The sequence below is a fragment of the Rattus norvegicus genome, chromosome 4 (genome assembly GCF_021556685.1).
Source record: "Rattus norvegicus strain SHRSP/BbbUtx chromosome 4, alternate assembly SHRSP_T2T, whole genome shotgun sequence".
Taxonomy (NCBI): domain Eukaryota; kingdom Metazoa; phylum Chordata; class Mammalia; order Rodentia; family Muridae; genus Rattus; species Rattus norvegicus.
The window spans coordinates 169483925-169498954 of NC_141537.1; the positions used below are offsets into that span (position 1 = coordinate 169483925).

The 15030-nt window shown below is 45.5% G+C and overlaps 1 protein-coding gene and 1 long non-coding RNA gene across 7 annotated transcripts in view; one reads left to right on the forward strand and one right to left on the reverse strand.

The window, feature by feature from the left end:
- The window catches only part of Lrp6 (LDL receptor related protein 6), a 133771-nt gene extending 127052 nt beyond the window's left edge, over window positions 1–6719 (reverse strand). Inside the window, exon 1 of one of the 3 annotated variants that reach the window (XM_087657744.1) lies at window positions 6379–6689. In XM_087657744.1, coding sequence (XP_087513870.1) covers window positions 6379–6433 — 55 coding nt within the window. In that variant the 5' untranslated portion in view covers window positions 6434–6689. Of the gene's footprint in view, window positions 1–4809; window positions 5043–6378 lie in introns of those variants that run through there. The other 2 variants (XM_087657745.1, NM_001401820.1) reach the window with 2 other exon arrangements.
- The window catches only part of LOC102551409 (uncharacterized), a 41497-nt gene continuing 32314 nt past the window's right edge, over window positions 5848–15030 (forward strand). For 2 of the 4 annotated variants that reach the window (XR_015687112.1, XR_015687111.1), the window contains exons 1-4: window positions 5869–6049; window positions 9824–9913; window positions 11487–11662; window positions 14194–14291. This is a non-coding gene — a long non-coding RNA (uncharacterized LOC102551409). Of the gene's footprint in view, window positions 6050–9823; window positions 9914–10447; window positions 10542–11486; window positions 11663–14193; window positions 14292–15030 lie in introns of those variants that run through there. The other 2 variants (XR_015687113.1, XR_015687114.1) reach the window with 2 other exon arrangements.

Sequence of the window (15030 nt, forward strand, 5' to 3'; positions counted from 1 at the left end):
ACCCAGCTAAACAAATCATTTCAAGGGCAAATTGTTACTTCATGTATTTGACATTTCAAAATAGTGCTCTAGTCATTAAAACAAATTTTACATAAGACACAGGAACACTTATATTAAGGCTAAAAAGACTAAAGAACTTAGGATAAATCACATCTACTCAGTCTTCAGAAAGAATCTATCAACTGGATACTTTCATTACTTTGATAAAATGGTCTTACCTGTGCTTAGCTATTTTAATAGTTTAATATTTTAAAGTATCACATTCAATTGAGTTTGAGTTCTCTATTTTCTAGTTTATTAATAGTCATCACCACTTAACTCGGTGTTTCAGTCAGTGAAAGTAAAAGAGGGCTAGGGGAATGGATACAGTCCACAAAGCATTATGTTTTTGAAGCAAGAAGACCTGAGTTTAATCTCTAGAACCCATATTTAAAAGGGGCTGGGGGTATGCTGGAGAGATGGCTCTGCAGTTAAGAACACTGACTGCTCTTCCAGAGGTCCTAAGTTCAATTCTCAGCAACCACATGGTGGCCAACAACCATCTGTAATGGGATCTGATGCCCTCTTCTGGTGTGTCTGAAGACAGCTACAGTGTACTCACATACATAAAATAAATAAATAAATATTTTTTTTTAAAAAAAGCAAGAAGTGGTGTGACTGTGATCCTAGAAAGTGAGAGGCAGGGATAAGCAAAATCACTGGTACTTACTTGCCAAACCAACATAAAAACTTTGCCTCAAAACATGGAAAGTGTAAGTTTCTAAGGAACTGCATACACAGAACACACACACACACACACACACACACACACACACACACACACGCCTGCACACATCTGTGGCCCCACATACATATACACACAAAAACAGAAGGTAAAAAGAGAGGTGTGTGTGGAGCTCACGCCTGTGTTCCCAGCATCTGGGGAGGCTGAGGCAGACAAGTGCACCAGATTTAAGGTCAACCTGAGCTACAGTGAGACTCTGCCAAAAAAAGTTCTTAAATGTAAAGTAACCATTAGCCATCCTATTTCACATAAAGCAAAATATGAAACATCAAAAGTATAATATTTCAGTAGTAAATTTAAAAATTTCAAAACATAGTCCTAAAATTATCAACTGGTAAACAGTATCTAATAGCAAGAACTTAAATGTTTTACTAAACTTGGGTACATACTGATTTTTCTTTCACTCTGAGACAAGATTCCATGTGGCCCTGCATGGTCTCAAGCTCTCTGTGTTGTAACTGAGGCTCATCTTGAGCGAGTGCTCTCCCTGCCTCTTCCCTGTAAATTATGGGATTCCACCATCAAGCCTGACTTAGCTTAGCCACTTAGTCAATGTCCACTGCTGGCAGCATTCCTTCACAAACCTCCTTACCACTTCTCACTAAAATCTTGCTGGTTATGACTAAACAGAAAAGAAAGCGGGCTACATAAGTTACTTGTCATAAGAGAAATAAAATGATAGAAAATAGGATGATAAAACCTCACACCTTTCTAATACAGTAAGCAGTCCCTCTATAATCATCTCAAACCTAAGTGTCCACTAAAATTTCCACAATAAAAACCAAATTTCTCAAAGTAGTTATACATTTGTTACTCATTTTTCCAATACATCTAAATTATTCAGACAGATTTTGTTCTCTCAAAATAATTTCTATCAATATATCTCTTTTATAGAATCACCTTTGACACTCAAAGAGAAAAGTCCTCTGTGATGGTCAAAGTGTGGCTAAGTCACAGGTCAGTCTAGCAAATGGGAGCACCTCTATTTAAAGCTAAGGAAAAAGTTCTCCAAAAACCGATCGATGGGTAAACACTGTTAGCACTTCTGGTAACAGTGAACTGGAACTTTCAAGTTCTATAAATTATTTTCTAGGCAGGTGAGCAAATTTAGGACAGGTAAGCTGGGGTGAATGTTCCGGATCAAACAAAACCAAGACCTCATCTCCAGGACCAATTCACTTGGGTCAACCTACAACTCAAAAGACCACCCAGTCGGTGTGTTTCTCACAGCAAAAGTTCCCTAAAATGTTTTCTTAAAAAATCCATTTTAAAAAGATGGCTTAATGGGTAACGTGCTTGCTAAGCAAACATGAGGATCTGTGTTCATATGTCCAGAACCCATATAAAAAGCCCCCCAATAACACCTCTAATCTCCGGGTTGGGAGGTAAAGACAGAGGATGGAGGTCGGCCAGTCTAGTCAATCAGTAAACCCAGACCCAGAGTTCAAAAATGAGGAGGAGAGCACCCGAGGTGAATAACTAATGCCTTCAAACACGGAGGGATACACACACACAGGGGCACGAGCCTGCAAACACACACATAAAAGGTGTTGTGAGAGCCAGGCATGGTGGTACACACATGTACTCCCAGCACCCAGGAGGCAGAGGCAGGAAGAGCCCGATGCCAACCACGACTCTAAGCAGAGCTGGCCTCAAAAAGGAAAACAGAACAACAAGTCTATCACTGTCACATCTGATGGCTACTGTACAAACAAAGTTACAACTGACCCTTTCACCTTCCAGACTTCTCGAAGCCTGTAAACAGGGTAGAAATCCCCAAAACTGAAAAGACAATAAGGAGACTAAGTGACCGCCAAAGCACAGAACACCAAACAGAAAGATAAGCTCTCCCGAGTCCCATGCTAAACTCATCTGACGGCCTCAAAACTCTGATACCTGATTTAAAGGAAAATCCACTTTGAAAGACTCACTTTTCTAGAAATATTAGTTGTAAACATTTCAGTCTGTTCTGATACCATTCACATCTCTACAAAAAAAAGGGGGGGGGGTGCTGGGGGCAGGAAGGCAGGCAGCAGAGAATTGTCATATTAACAAGCCAAGCCATAAATGGGACAGCTACATTATACCCCTTCCCCACAGGCTCAGGGACCATCTTGGAGAGTGAAAGATTTTTAAGAGCCAAAAGTCATACAGGATCAGAGCAAAATGATGTCTTTTGGACATGACAGGAGCACTGCACACACGCTAACAGCGGCTGTGGTTGGCTGCATAAGATGCACACAAGATCAAGTATGTCAGCATTCCAACAGAGAGGCGGGAGAGGCTCATGAGCACCCCACTGCCACTGAGGAGCTAGGGACTCATGATGGCTTCTAGGGAGGAAGAGTCAGTTTTCTCTAAGTGGTGACCCCTGACAGGTTTACTACACTCCAACCACGAAATGGCTCCAAACCCATGAGCATATGGGCAGCACAGACTGGACTTGGTGGGTTATTTAAGAGAAAGAACTCAAAGTTCAGAGCAGGTGAAGGCAGATCTAGACGAAGTCAGGAGTAAAAGTTATGTAAAAGTTATGTGAAGGAAGAGGAGAATGAATGTGACCAAAATATATTGTATGCATGTATGACATTCTCAAATATAAAAGTATTTTATAAGAAGTCTCCTCAAAGAAAACCAAAACACAGTCCTTACCAAGTACCTATTTCGATGTCATTAGAAAACGTGTTTGTTTTGGAGGCGATGGTTGTTGGTACTGATATGCCCAGACTGGCCTCAAGCTTACTGTGTGGCCTAGGCTAGCCTCTGGTCTCTACCTCCCGAGCGCTGGCACCACTGCTATGTGCTTCCATGCTGGCCCTCAAATACTGCAGTTCTCGGGGCTGCACACTTCCAGAGGGCCTGAGTTCAATTCCCAGTATCCACATTAAGCTACCACCTGTAACTCCAGCTCCAGAGAATCCATGCTTCTGCCTCTACATTCATTATATACAGACACACATAATTTTTAAAAATTAAAAAATTAATCTTTTATAAAACTGTGGTTCTTTCCAAAAATATTTCATCTAGAAAACCAGGGATAATGTTTTTCCTACTGGTATCTGGGTAGACCTAACGTAAGCTGCAGAGTCTGAAAGAGCCCTGCGTGCCTTACTCCAGCTGTCCTGAGGAACGGAGATCTTACTCCAGGCACACTTGCCAAGAGAACGGAGTAAATCCCTGCTCTACCATTAGCTAGCTGGCCCAACTCCTTACAAATGACCGCCAGTCCCATCTACTTTAAGCACTCTTGAATCTTAAATTAAATCTCTAATCACCAACAATTGAGGACACATCCATAAATAAAAATATTCCACACACACATAAAAATAACAATAGTTATAGCCCTATGTGGGGGCATGCCTGTAACCCCAGCACTGAAGAGGCTCAGAAAGGAGAACAGTTGAGTTGCATTTGGAGATCAGCCTGGGCAGCACAGAAAAATCCTGTCTTTAAAACAATTTTTAATTAATATTCGGAAAGCACTTCATGTTACTTCATTAAACACACCTAGTAACCGTGCAAATCAGGCAGACAGGTGTCATTACCCATGTTTTATAGATAAGCTGAGACAGACAGGACCAGAAGCAAGAATAATGAAGATCTAGCTTTAAACTCAAGACTATGGAGCTAAAATCCTCCAATTTCAATTTTTTCCCAATATACCTTGTCACTTGACAAGGGATGTCACTGCAGACAGGGATGCAGCCTTAGGATGGCAGTATCAAATGACCTTCAACTGCTGCTAAGTAAACAAGGCTGTAAGGACCAAGTCCCAAAGTCACACATCATCACAAACCCAATGCGAGAAAGTACCACCTCTTCTTGGAAGGACAAGGAATTCAATCACACTTTGCTCCTGGGAAACCAAGGGTGACTGTCACTTATAACAGAGGCTAACACTGTCAAGAAGTGAAGAGACTAAATTAGCAATCTTTTACACCAAAAGACAGTTTCAGTTGAAATGATATATGCTCACAATTAAATAAAGCAGGGAGAAAGAAAAAAAAAAAAAAAGACCTCCTTACCATTATTATGTTACATTTAGAGTAAGCTCCACTTCGGACAGTTACCTCTCCTTGATCTTGTTACACAATACCATACTTCACTGTCTCTTAACCCAAGTCAGGAATCTACTCAACTCTAGACTCAAACCTGTTATCAAAATAAACAAACAACCCTATGCCCCCTCTAAGAACTACAACTAGACTTCCAGACGCTGAAGCCATCTGAAGTTACCGATTTAGATTTTCCCAACTCTAAATCAATCCACTGGTTCCACATTTTTAACCCTTAGGAAGCTGTCAATCACAGTCACGTGTCAATTATAACCTCACAGCATAGAGTTTACTGTAACAAAATAAACACATACTTATTAAATCTCTTGAGTATCTAATAATATTGAGTTCTCTGCCGTGGAAATTAGACAGCAATTATATTTCTGGTGTTTACAAGTAGGACTAAGCAATTCGGGATATGCTTATTTTTAGAAAAATTTTTTTCCATTGTTGGTTACTATCCTACTTTGGGAACTTCCATACTCCTGAAGGACTTAAGACATTTAGCCTGTTAAATTAATAACTAAGAATCCCAGAGAGGTCCCATTAACTGGCACAAATGAAGTTAACAAAAAACGAACTACAAGATACAGTGACAACCAAGCACCTCAATTCTTGCACGGGTAACACACTCAACGGCACCCCCACACAAACCTCCCCATCTCTCATCAACTGACGAAGACCGGTCCACAAGGTCTCCTTTGCAAACTGTCACACAACAAAAGTCAGGACGTGTGTCTCAGCTTCGCCGTCCAATTCCAAACACCCCAGAGCCACTACATTTAAGCGATTCCCATAGCAAATTACCCAGGGCATTCTCTGTTATTACCAAAGTGCCAAGCAGTTCCCAGGGGTGCCCAGCAAATGATAATTTAGTTCCCAGGATAGGCTCCTCGCCACACAAGGATGACTTCCCTACTTGGTGCCAACTGTACACTTGCACACTCCGAAAACAGGGGGCGAGCCCTGAATAGCAAGGGTTACGAGGGCAACGTCTGTATTTTTATTATAGGCTCAGAAGATTCCCCAATGCTGAAAAGCGCGACCTATAACCCTAGAGTCAATTTCCAACTGTGCTCTCCCCCAGGACCATTCTACCCCAAACAGAAGCCAATCGTTAGTTTTAACAAGGCCTAGAGAGGAGAGGAGAGAAAAAAAATCGTGGGGTTTAAAGAAGAAGAAAAAAGTTCACCTAAGAGACACGGGAAAGGTGAGGGCTTCGAGGGAGAGGGAGGTCAACACCAACGGTGCTGAAACGCGAACTACAAAAGACCCTTTCTGCCCTGGAGTGCAGGGCAGCGGGGCACGGTCAGTCATTCCGATGGAGTGCGGGGGGTCAGGGGTTCCCCCCAAGGCCCGCAGCTTTGTCCGGCCGCGCCGCGGGGCCGGCCAGGGGTGTGCGCTGCGGCCGGGCGCGGCCCCCGACCGCGGGCCCCTTCCTCGCGCGGCTCCCCAGCGCCAGGCCTCTCCCCGCCGCTGTCCCCGCCACCTCCCCTCCCCCTTCCCGGACCCCGGCAACTTTCCCCGGCCTCGCCTCACCTCTCAGCAGCACGCAGAAGCTGCAGGCCAGGAGGCTCCTCAGCACGGCCCCCATCTTCCCCCCCACCGCGCGCGCTCGCGGCCCTCACCGGCGACCGGCGGCCAGGGGACGCGCGGGCGAGGAGCCGGGGCGGCCGCCGCAGCGGCGGGTCTGCACGCTCATGCTTTCCGCGGCCGGGAGAAGAAAGAAAAGGGCGCACGTCAGGGATCTAGCGCGCCGCTCCGGCCCGGGCTCGCGCGACGCCAGCGCCTGCCCCCATGCCGCCGCCTCCTCCCGCGGCGCCCCACGTCCCCCGCGCGGCGCCTCATTCAGCCTCTTCCTCTCGCAGCGGCGCAGGGATCCGCCGCGGGGCCGCCGCCGTCTCCCTGCGCGCCCGACCTCCTCCTCAGCGCGCCGCGGCCAGACCCCCGGAGCCGCGGCCGCCGCGCGCGCTGACTCCCCGCGGAGCCCCCGCGAGGTGGGCCTCGCGAGCCCCGCCAGGCTGAGGGGGAAAGGTCTTCCCGAGGCGCATTCCGATGGGATTCTTTCCCGGGGCGGCGGAGGGCGTGAGGCGACGTCGGCCGACACTGAGGCCGGCGTGGTCGGGACTACTTTCTGCGTCCCGGCCCGTCGCCGCCCGCGCCGCTCTTTGTGCGCCCGGCCGCGGAGCCAGGTGGAGCTGCGGGCTCCGGGCTGTCCGGGACGTAGGAAAATCAAAGTGCAAGTGCGGCTTACACTCGCTCGAAGCCGCGGACGAGGTTGAAGGGTGTGCAGAAGCCAACGCGGAGCAGAACCCTAATGGGTTGAATTGGGGATCATCATAGGGAGTAAAATAAACAGGACTCAGACTTTTAAAAAAAAAGTATGTTTTCTCTCAGTGTGGAGCCTGCTTTACATATACACATAAAGTCACACGCATGGGAAAACGACCAGACTTGAATAGACAAAGATTGTAGGATTTTTATACACATAAATAAGGTTTACTCAGACAAGTATTCCCTCATATGCGGATCTAGGGTGTGTGTGTGTGTGTGTGTGTGTGTAGTAATGCTTTTATATATGAGTTAACACATTGATGATAAAAAGATAAAAGTGTGACTATCTGGGGGAAAAGAATGAAGCTAATGGTGGGGGAAGAGGCACACATCGAGGTTAATACCTTAAAAAAAAATTACATGCTTGAATTGTATCCGTCATTACATGCAAGAAAAAAATTAAAGAAAAAAACAGAATTTTTTTTAACTTGTCTTCCAAGAAATACAATTTTTTTTTGTGAACTAACCTGACAAGAACTAAAGCTTTCTAAACTGAGAGAGAAAATCCTTAGATAAAGGCATCAGTACCTAAGAGCAAAGAGAAAATAAAACATGGCTGTTGGACAGTGGGTTTACAAGTTTGAGGAAAAGAAAAAAGAAAAGCCCCCACAACAACCTCTACCACTACTAGTGCAGTGGGCATTCCCAAGTAATGGCCCAGATGCCCTCTGCATTCACCTGGCCAGCTTCTGCCTTAGGCTGGCCAGCTCCAAGAATTAACCATAAGAAAACCATTAGCTGCCTTCTGTCCAGCCTTCACACACCTTTTCTGAAGGCAAATGGGTAGGGGCTCATCTAGGACTTGCAAGCACATTATCAGATGGGCCACTCGGAGCTCACCTGAGATAAGACTGGCTGTTCTGTGATCCCCTTGGCACACATGAAGAAAATGAGAATTTGAGACACTCAGTGACTTATCAAGGCCACTCGAGTCCTGAGTAACAGAACCTGAAGCAACCAGCTTGGAGGATTGTACAAGAGTGTTGGGAGATGTTTGCGGGGAAGGCTGACAAGTTAGCTCAGTGGGTAAAGGCACTTGTCACCAAGCCTGACAGCCTGAGTTCAATCCCTAGGACCCACATCGTGGAAGGAGAGAACTCACTCCTTCAAATGGTCCTCTGGCCTCCACTTACATGATACATGCTGTGTGATACTCACCCTCTCCGATACACACACGATTTTTTTGTAAACAAACGCAAAAGGTTCGCAGGCAGTTAAGCTTAAAAGTGGTGAAAATGGAGAACAGAGGGGGGATATGGTGTGGTGGCAGGTGTACTGAGGGGAGTAACTGAAAACCTCAATTATGATGATGTAATATATATGCACAGACCTATCACATATTTGAGAAAATACCAGAAATGATAACACAAAAGTAGGTGTTGGGACAGAGGTGTACTTTTCTTCCCTGTCCTTTAATAGATTGTGTTTTTATTTCCTAAAGATACTGGAGTGAACCTCTGTAATATAAGCCTACCAAGGATGCAATTCTTATTGTAAAACTGATTTGTCACTCAGCCATTTAATTGCACATTAGACACGGTCCCCTGGGCTGTGTTGGTGTTTTAACAATGAAACCATCGTCCTCACACTCCAGCTAACAAACCTGACTTGGAAACACTTGAGTTAAAATGTTACACTTGCTAGCTGTAGACACTCTTGAGTCTGCCTAGATACTTCAAAGACTGGGAAAATACCTGGAGAACCCTGGCTTGAAATGTCCTTTGAGAGTCTGCTCAGCTGACCAGGCCACGAAGCATCCCAAGTAGAAGCAGGGCAGGTGCAAATGGGATTTAAAAGTGGCTCCATCTTGCTACAGTATGGGGGCTTTTGTAGAATGTCAAGAAAAGAAGGTGGACCATTACAGAGGAATTGTGTTTATCACTAGAGAATGTTGTCTATTCATTTTATTTGTTAATTCATTTGTTCATTTATTTGGGGGTTTTGAGGCCGACTTTCATGTAACCCAGGATGACGTTCAATTCTCTGTATAGCCAAGGATGACCTTGAACTCCTGATCCTCCTGCCTCCATCTTCCAAATGTTTGGATGACAAGACAGTTGTCACTTCACCCGGCTTAATATAAAACTCTGTAAGCCAAGCTAAGTTTGGGGATGTTGAGGAATTTTGCATATGGCAGTGAACTCTGTCAAAGAGACAGTCAACAACAGGCCTGAGGAGTGAAGAGGTGGTGATTTGGGGAAGCAAGACGTCAAAAGAGAAGGGTTTGCGAAGAGAGAGGCGCTGAGGTGGACTTCAGGTGTCCAAGTAAAACTAGAGTCTTTTATACTAAGAAAAGAAAAGGCCAGCAAACCATTTCGAGCAGGTGTGTGTGTGACAGAGGCTGGCTGTGTGAGCACTTAGAAGGTAAATGTGGGAAGCTCAGGAGTCAAAGGCCAGCCCCACCTACAATGAACAAAGGAAAGCATCTCAAAAGCTGAGCTTAGTGGGCAGCCTGTCATCTCGACACTTGTGCGGGAGGCTGAGGTGGGAACACCATGAGTTCAGTTCAGTTTGGGCTGCGTAGTAAAGACTCGCATCCTAGCAAACAGAAAACCATTTGAGTGGGCGAGTTATACCATACTATAGGTCTTTTGTTTTTTGGGTTTTTTTTTTTAAACATGTGTTATTTTTCTGTATGTGTCTGTATCAGGGGCACCTGTGTGCAGGAGCCTGAGGAAGCCCAGAGACAATGTCAGATCTCCTGGAGCTTAGAGGTTCGGATGGCTGTGAACTGTCCAAGGTGAGTCCTGAGAACCAAGTTCTTTTTTATTGTTATTTTTTGAAGTGTTAAATACTCTTTATTTGATATCATACACAAGCCACAGTAACTGCCTTTCGGTGGTAAAAGGCAGCATCCTTGATGTAGGGAATTCTAATTAACACAGCACTGTCAAGAATAGTTGCTTGTCCTGGTATTTAGCATTGCCTGTCAGAGGCGTGGGTGAGACCCGGGTGAGTCTTCTTATTTCTGAGACAGTGATAGAATTTTCCCAGTGTTTAAACATACTCATATACCCAGTGTGATGGTTTGCGTATGCATGGCCCAGGGAGTGGCACTATTAGAAGGGGTGGCCTTGTTGGAGGAAGTGTGTCACAGTGATGGTGGGCTTGGAGACCCTCCTCCTAGCTGCCTGAGGATGCTCAGTCTGTTCCTGGCTTCCTTCGGGTGAAGATGTAGAATTCAGCTCCTCCTGCACCGTGCCTTCTGCCTCTACTTCCCAAGTACTGGCTTCCCTGGGTTACACTACCATTTTTGACGTGTGTCTTTCCACAGTGCCAACAGCTTAGGAAAGCGACCTGGGAGTCAAACACGCAGCACCTTTCAAGCCGCAGCTCTTGGAATTTATCCACAGAAATAAAAAAAAAAAGTTATAGAGGTATTTATTCAGAAATAAAATTCTATAATACAAAATAAAAATAACGTCTGGAGAAATGGCTCAGCGGCTGTCTTAGTTAGGATTTCTATTGATGGATGGAAACACTGTGACCAAAAAGCAAGTTAGGGAGGGAAAGAGTTGAGAGGGCTTTCGCTTCTGCGCTGTAATCCACTGTAGTCCAGGGACAGGAACTCAGGCAGGGCAGGACTCTGAAGGCAGGAGCGGATGCAGAGGCCATGGAGGGATGCTGCTTACTAGCTTGCTTTTTATTGTTTAACAGTCTAAACCGATTATGTTTTAAATTCCAGTACTTTGTTTTTAAAACAGCTGTTAAATTTGAAGTGGCCGAACAGTCCTCGGAGGTGGTAGGGGAGGCAATCTCAGCAGCTTCCGGGAAGTCACAGCAAGGGGCTGTCAGCGAGCTGAGGAGCGGGAAGGGAGGGCAGACGGGTGCTTCATTCCAAACCCTGATAAGGAGCAAGCTCAGCTGACTGCTTAGAAGGGAGTTTGAGGCTGAAGGGATGAGGCTGACTTTCCTAGGGTTGCTCATTTACGCCGTTTCCTAAGCTCAAGAGAAGATCGATCGTGTTTGTAACCTTCAAGTGAGAGCCAACATAGGAGAAAAAAGAATCCGAGGTTTATAGACAATGGAGAGACCAGACAGACAGACAGAGACGGAGACTGAGAGACACAGAATGAGACAAAAAGAGAGAGGCAGATAAAGACAGAGAGAGGGAGAGAGAAGGAGGCAGGGAGGGTGGGAAAAGGGGAGAAGGAAGAAAGTAGACAGCGAAAGAGGAGGACAAAGAGAAAGAGCTAAGTGGTGAGAGGTCAGTCCAGTTTTCACGAAGCTCGCCTCCCGCCCCAACTCTAGCAAAGAACCAGTCTAGAAGACACAGCCCACTTTTACATTGTGGATTCCTGGTTTGTGGTTAGGAAGAAACTCGGGGACCCTCTTCCTGAGGAATTCCACTCGCAAGCTTCGGTCTGTTTGGAGGCTCCCTAGAGGGCTAACATCAAGGGCGTGTGCTTTCCTCATCTATCTCACAACACTCAGGAGAAAAAAGTGACTCCATCTGGGAGAGTCCTTGGAAACATCTGAAGGCAACCACGTAAGTCTCTGTTTTCTAGGGAAAGGGTAACAGTTGATGCAAATAACAAATATGCAGGAAGTCTAAGAGGAAAGACTGCAGATTGCCACGTCTGAAGAGTGAAAGCTTTGAAAAAGACCTGCACGTAAGGGGAACCATAGCAGTCATGTGCACGGGCCAGCACAGCTGGCCCTGGTGCTGGCTACACAGCTTGACAACAAAAGTCCAGCCCTTGGGGACTCACATGGTACTAGGACAGCAGCCACTCCTACAAGGTGCCCTCTGACCACCACACACGGACCCTGACACATGCACATGTGGACACACACAAACATACACACACACATACACACAAACCCCACTATAATATAGGACAAAAATGGTGTTTTGTTTTAGCAAGCCATGTGCACGTGTCCAGGGCAGAACACATCCTCAGATAAGATCTGAAAAGAACTGAACTTTCACCTTTGGCTTATCTTTAGCCTTATCCCAAGAAGGATGTGAAGGCCAAGGCAAAGCTATAAATGGCCTTGGTGTTGGCTCAAACACAAAGCTAATTTGCAAGGACCTAGGGGAGAGGGTTTCCTTTTCTTGTTTAAACTTAAAGGAAAATTCTGTTAAGACATTAGCTGACCACTAAAGTAATAATCTCCAGAGACCACACAATACAAAGGAGGCGTCATTAGAAAAGCAGTTTAGAAAAATCGCCACACCAACAGCTACAAGCCCCAGCAAACAAAGCCAGAAAATCCCGAGGAAATGAGACTTTGAGTCTCAGTCATGGGATTGTGTTCAAAACGTCCCACTTTCAGCAACAGCAAAGAAGTGAGGCACATAAGGAACAGCGAAGCATTGTGTATCCATAGAAGAGGGAGAAGAAGGTGGAGAAAGGGGGGAAGGAGGAGGAGGAAGAGAAGCGTAGGAATGAGACCAACTCCAGCTAGCAAGAAGGCTCAGTGTAGGGGAGAACTCGGCACCCGGGTCCATCAACCTGACTTCCATCCCTGGAACCACATAAGATAGAGAGAAACACATGATTCTCAAAGATTCTCTGACTTCCAAGAATATTTCTCTGTCTCTGTCTCTGTGTCTCTGTCTCTGTCTCTGTCTCTCTCTATCTCTCTCTGTCTCTGTCTCTCTCTGTCTCTGTCTCTCTCTGTCTCTGTCTCTCTCTGTCTCTCTCTGTCTCTGTCTCTCTCTGTCTCTCTGTCTCTGTCTCTGTTTCTCTCTCTGTCCCTGTCTCTGTCTCTGTTTCTCTCTCTCTCTGTCTCTGTCTCTGTCTCGCTTGCTTCTTGTTCACACACAGAATAATAAATAAAGACATGCATGCATACATTCATATTAAAAAAGGAAAATTGATTGATGCCAAGTACTTTAAGTCTCCTATCTTAGGTATATCTTTTTAAAATAAAAAAGGTAAGAGCATGCTATTCTAGCATTTGTGAGGTGGGGGTGAGAAGCAGAGCTACATGAGATCTTGTCTCAAAAACAAGAGGAGGGGAGAAAGGGAAAAAGGAAAGAAAGCAGAAAAGGGGGCAGAGAGAGACAGAGAGGGGGAAGAAGAAGAAGAGGAGGAGGAGGAAGAGGAAGAAGAAGAAGAGGAAGAGGAGGAAAGGAGGAAAGAAAGGAAAAAGATAGATAGATAGATAGATAGATAGATAGATAGATAGATAGATAGATAGATAGATAGATTATTCATATTCTACCTCATGCTACAGGCATATGTGCCTATTGAAAAGCAACCACTAAGGCAAGATTTGATGAAGAAGAGTTTTATCAAAGTCCAACGGTCTCCCATGATTCTCATCTCTTGGAAGTCACACCTCTGTGAGCTCTGTCTTACACTAGACAAGGTTGACCCGCTGGAGTAATGACAGAGTGTGACCTAAAGGCTGGACAATAAAAGGGACAGTAGCAGGTATAGAGAGCCATTGAGAAAGACACCTGACATCAACCGCTGGCCTCCACATGTCCACACACAAGCACACATGCCCATATGAACATGTACTCACACACACACACACACACACACACACACACACACACACACACACAAAGAATGGTGGCTTCTGGGGTTGAGGATTTAGCTCAGTGGTAGAGTGCTTGCCTACCAAGCGCAAGGCCCTGGGTTCGGTCCCCAGCTCCGAAAAAAAAGAAAAGAAAAAAAAAGAAAAAGAATGGTGGCTTCTGTCTTGCTCCGTTGGAATACACACTACTATGTCATCATACAATCATGAAGTCTAAGGCCAGGCAAATCTTCATATGCTGGATCTCTGCCCAGATAGGTACAGAAGGCAGCAGTTGCTGGACGCAGCCCCTCCCAGTGGGTGAAGCGAGCTGAGCATGCGCCTGTGTGCACTGGCTGAGGAGGAACATTGGCCTTCTGGTCCTTTCTCTCTCCTGGGTGACTGGCAGTGACCGCACTTCCTGTCCAGCAAAAACAAGCAAACAAACAAAATCCCCAAACCCAAAAAACAAACCCAACGAGGATTGGTATGGCTACCTAGAGTTTTAGGAAGTTCACCATCTGATTTGTCTCCTCATTCCAACAGATGCCAGGGAGGAAAGCCCAGGAAAGAAAAGCGAATGGAGGAGTACATGACTGCAACCCAGTGACGTGTGCTCTGGAGGCAGAAGCAAGAGGATCGTGGTAAGTCTGATGACAGGTTGACCTATATAGAGAATTCCAAGCTGGGCTCGACTAAAATGAGACCGAGACAGAGGAGACAGAGACAGAGACAAAGTCAGAGACAGAGACAGAAGCAAGGAGCAATTCAAAGTTTCTCTATAAGTGGGTGCCGTAAAACTTTTCATATGGGTGTTATGGGTGTGGTCAGACTTTTTATGGCTGTGACAAATACCCAAGGAAGGTAATGTAAATGAGTAAGGCTTTGTTTTGGCTGGTGGCTTCAGCATCTACGATGAAGCAGAGCATCATGGTGGAAGCCCCCACAGAGATGCTCATCTTGTGGTGTCCAGGCAGCAAAGAGCCAGATACAAATCAAACCCTTCTAGGCACACTCCCAGTGACCTGCTCCCTGTCTCCTGGACACCACCATCGGACTGTGAATCTCTCAACTGTTAGTCCACTGACTGAGGCAGAGCACTCAGAAATCAAGTAGAGTCCCCAACTGGACCTACCAGGAGGAGACAAGCCCTTCATTACAAGTAGAGGAAACGTTCTTTTGGAACTAGTTCTTAAGAAGTTTTGGGGGGTGATGGGAAATCCAGTTCTGAATCTCAAATATCTGAAGACAAAGAAGTTTACTCATATAAAGTTTATTAAGAAAATCTTCCAGAATGTTTTGAAATAAAAGTAGTTAGGCTACTTGAAAGATCAACATGCTGTAAGCATAAAGTTTTATTGTTTAGATCCATAGGGCTCTTGA